The sequence below is a fragment of the Plasmodium reichenowi genome, chromosome 1 (assembly GCF_001601855.1).
Source record: "Plasmodium reichenowi strain SY57 chromosome 1, whole genome shotgun sequence".
Taxonomy (NCBI): Eukaryota; Apicomplexa; class Aconoidasida; order Haemosporida; family Plasmodiidae; genus Plasmodium; species Plasmodium reichenowi.
Window position 1 is genome coordinate 278,182 of NC_033646.1, and position 4,493 is coordinate 282,674.

The 4,493-nt window shown below is 23.6% G+C and overlaps 1 protein-coding gene across 1 annotated transcript; it reads left to right on the forward strand.

Annotated features, from left to right (window-relative positions):
• On the forward strand, nucleotides 1–4,437 carry PRSY57_0108400 (phosphatidylinositol-4-phosphate 5-kinase, putative; the record flags this gene model as incomplete). Its single annotated transcript, XM_020114374.1, has 5 exons — nucleotides 1–3,164; nucleotides 3,358–3,490; nucleotides 3,595–3,992; nucleotides 4,190–4,269; nucleotides 4,399–4,437. Coding segments are annotated over 5 exons (3,814 nt in total), but the record flags the coding sequence as incomplete, so codon positions are not given.
• Nucleotides 4,438–4,493: the final 56 nt, after the last annotated feature.

Consider the following 4,493-nt stretch of genomic DNA (forward strand, 5'->3'; position numbering starts at 1 on the left):
ACAAAAAAAAAACAAAAAAAACAAAATTGTATGAAAGAAAAAGTACCTTTTGTTCATCTATGGAAAATAAAAGTAAAAATAAAAATAACAAAAGTGTATCTAGAATTTTATCACGAGTTCATAATTTGTCATCAACAGAACGTATAACAAACCAGTGTGATCATAAACCAAATGAAGAAGTTAAAAGTACAAGTGGTGTTTTAACACCTATATTTTTTAATAATGGTGATGAAAAGATGAACCACGACACTGAGGGTAACATGGTTTATCATAAGAACAATATGGATGATAACCTTGTCGATGGGGATGTTGTGTCACAAGAAAAAAGGTGTTTATTTTTTTCGTCATGTGAAAATAAAAAAAATGAAGAAAATAAAAGTATCACCTTTAATGAAAATGATATTAATAGTGGTAATATAAATACAAGTTCTTGTATAATGAATAATATGATTGTTACGAAGGAATCGAATGAAGAGATAACAAAAGAAAAAATAATAAATGGAGAAGCACAAAGTGCTGCTTATATGTATAATAAAAACATTTTTTGTTCTAAATACAACAAAACAAAGGATAAAAATGAACAACGCAAATGTGACCTTTTCGAATGTAATATTATTAATAATGATAAGAATATTGTAACAGATGAAAATAGTAATCATAAAAACTTAAGGAAAACAGTGGATTATTTTGTAATACATAATAATATATTTGACAACGATCCAATTATTATATCCAAAAATAAAACAAACGATAGAGAAAGGAAACTATTGAAAACTTTTTCTTCCTCATCATTAAAGAAGAAATCACTTTTGAAAAATTATAATTATCATAAAAAAAAAAAAAATAAGGACCCTAATGTAGAAGATACCAACATGCTATATCATGATGATATAAAAGAGGATGATGATATAAAAGAGGATGGTGATATAAAAGAGGATGGTGATATAAAAGAGGATGGTGATATAAAAGAGGATGGTGATATAAAAGAGGATGGTGATAAAGTTATAAAAAATAAGAACAGTTGTAATAATAATTCCTATAATAATGTGTCCTTTAATAGTAGTGCTTATTATGAATATCACTCCGACATTGATTTGATACATTTTTGTAACAATTTAAAAAAAAAAAAAAAAAAAAACTTAACTTCGCATCAACCGAGCTCCAAAGAATATGAACGAAAAGTTACGTACCATAAGGAGTGCTGTTCAAATGAAAGGATGAAAAATATTAAGGTTAATGAAAGTGATCTTGGTATGATTTGTATAAATAATAATAAAAAAAATATAGAAGATGTGAAAGAAAAAAAAGCATGTGACGTGTTAAACAGAGGTTGTATAAAAGAACAAGTACAATGTAAAATTAGTGAATTTGAAAATGACAAGGGGAATAAAATATACATACAGGAATTTAAAAAATGTATAGAAAAATATAAAGAGTATGTGAATCAAGGGGAAGGGCACCTTAAAGATGAGGACGAAGAAAAAAATAATGACGGAGAAGGTGAAGAGGGTGAATATGGTGAAGATGATGAGGAGGATGACGATGAGGAGGAGAATGACGATGAGGAGGAGGATGACGATGAGGAGGAGGATGACGATTATGAAGATGACGATGAGGAGGAGAATGACGATGATGAAGATGACGATGACAATTTAGATGATGACAATTTAGATGATAACAATTTAGATGATGAAAAATCGAATATAAAAATAGAAAATAAAAAGGAGGTCCCTGATATTCACAATAATAATGATGATGATGGTATTAATTGTTGTACGAATCTTTTTAAGGATGATGATACGTTATCAGCTCTTGAAAAAAATTTAACAAATAATAATTTGATTAAAATAATGAGTGCTAAATATTTATACCATAAGTTTTTAGAATATAAAGATTTTATGAAGAACAACACAACTTTGTTTTCTCATTTTAATAAAATATATCAACATGAAGATGATAAAATAAATACGTATAACAAAGATGTGTTAAATTATATACCTAAGAATAATAATGATATAAATTATTATAGTGTACCTTGTGAAGACCAAATAAATATTGATGAAAAGAAATCATCATTAAATGTTGAATTTGGTGATGATATAATAAAGAAAAAGTTTTTTATTTCTTCTGTCAATTCTCATTATGTGATGATAAATAATAATTTAACAAAAGAACAGATGTTATATTTAATACGAAATATTTTAATGTGCATCGAAGATTATTTGAAAAAGGAAAAAAATCGAGATTATAATAAAATATTTTTTTTATTTTTTTCGATATTTATATATAACACACAAAATGGAGGGGATCAAAAAGAGATGCATGAAGATGAAAAATGGGATCATACGAATATGAATGAAGATAAAAATGTAGAAAAGAATGACGATTATAAAAATCTAAGTAATAATGAAAATAGTGTTTATAATAGAATGCTTAGAGAATCTTTATGGAATAAAAAAAAATATATAAAATTAAATATTTTTAAAAACATTATTTTAGTTATATCTATTGTAAGATATTTTTTACATACCATTACTATATCTCAAAAATATACATCTTCCTATGATTCATTAGATGATAGTAATATGATAAAAAGTATGAACTCTTTAAAATTGAATGAAATTAATATATTATTAAATCGAGCTAATGAAATTTTAGAAAAATATTCTTTAGGTATTGTTGAAAATAAGAAAGTATATATAAACAAATCAAATTATTACAACTCCTCAAAAAAAGGTAAACTATCTGTATCTTTACGTCAGAATAAACAAAAAAAAACATTCCATAGAATATTAGCTGTATATTTTGGTCATGAGCGTTGGGATTTAGTTATGAATATGATGATAGGTATAAGAATATCATCTATAAAAAAATTTTCTATAAATGACATATCAAATTATTTTCATCATAAAGATGTTTTACAATTACCTACATCTAATGCACAACACAAAGTTATATTTAAAAATTATGCCCCTATCATTTTTAAAAATATAAGAAATTTTTATGGTATCAAGTCCAAGGAATATTTAACATCTGTTGGACCAGAGCAGGTCATAAGTAATATGGTTCTTGGAAATCTTTCAACTCTTAGTGAATTGTTATCAGAGGGAAAGAGTGGATCCCTTTTTTATTTTACGAGTAATGGGAAGTATATAATCAAGACGGTAATAAAAATAAAAAAATAAAAAAAAATAAAAATAGAAAAAAAAAAAAAAATAAAAAAATAAAAAAATAATAATAAAGAAGCATAATATGATATAATATATGTGTGTTTTTTATATGTATATTTTATATTTTATATTTTATTTTATTTTATTTTTTTTATTTTTTTTTTTTTTTTTTCCCCTATATGTGCAGGTTTGTCGAAATATTCATAATTTATCGAAAAAACTGTTACCTAAATATTATGAACATATTAAGAAAAACCCAGATTCGTTATTAACTCGTTTATATGGAATCCACTCTATTAAATATCAAAACAATATAGGAAGTAGGATTAAAAGGAAGATATACAATTATAAATATAATATATTATGTGTATATATTATTTATTTATTTATTTATTTATTTTATGTTTTATGTTTTATTTTTTAGGGAAAAAGAAGAAAATATATTTCATCGTCATGAATAATTTTTTTTCATCCATTGTGGAGATACATAGAAGATATGATATAAAAGGAAGTTTAGTAGGACGAACAGTTCCAGTAACCAAGAGAGAAGATCATACCATAGCATTAAAAGATGTAGATATTGATGAATTAGGTGATATAATAAATATCGGATTAGAAAATAAAGAACGATTACTTAAAGTTCTGAAAGCTGATGCTGATTTTTTAAAAGAAAATATGTTATTAGATTATTCGTTACTTTTTGGGATACATTACAGAGAATTATCTAAAGATGTGGTCAATTGGGAGGAAACAAAAACAAACCAAATTAATCATATTTATGATTATAAGGGAAATTGCATAGCATCACGACCTTTCCATCAGGTGAGAAAACACGAAGAACATTTTTTATATATAAAAATATATATGTATTAATATATATGTATTAATATATATGTATTAATATATATGTATTAATATATATGTATTAATATATATGTATTAATATATATGTATGTATATATTTATATATATATATATATATATATTTTTTTTTTTTTTTTTTTTTTTTTTTATCATAGTGTGATTATGGGGGTATCATCAGTGTGGATAAAAAGAAAATTTTTTTTTTTGGAATTATCGATATTTTTACCAAATGGAGGTAAGAAAATTGAGAAATTATTATTATCACCTTGTATAGGCTATATAAAATTTGTTTATATTATAATATATATAAATATATTTTATTTATATGTATTTATTTATTTTTATTCTTTTTTAATAATTGTAGCATTAAAAAAAAATTCGAGCATACCTTCAGAACAATACAGTAAGTTTAAAAAAATAAAATAAATAAACAAATATGTGTGTATTATTATATATATG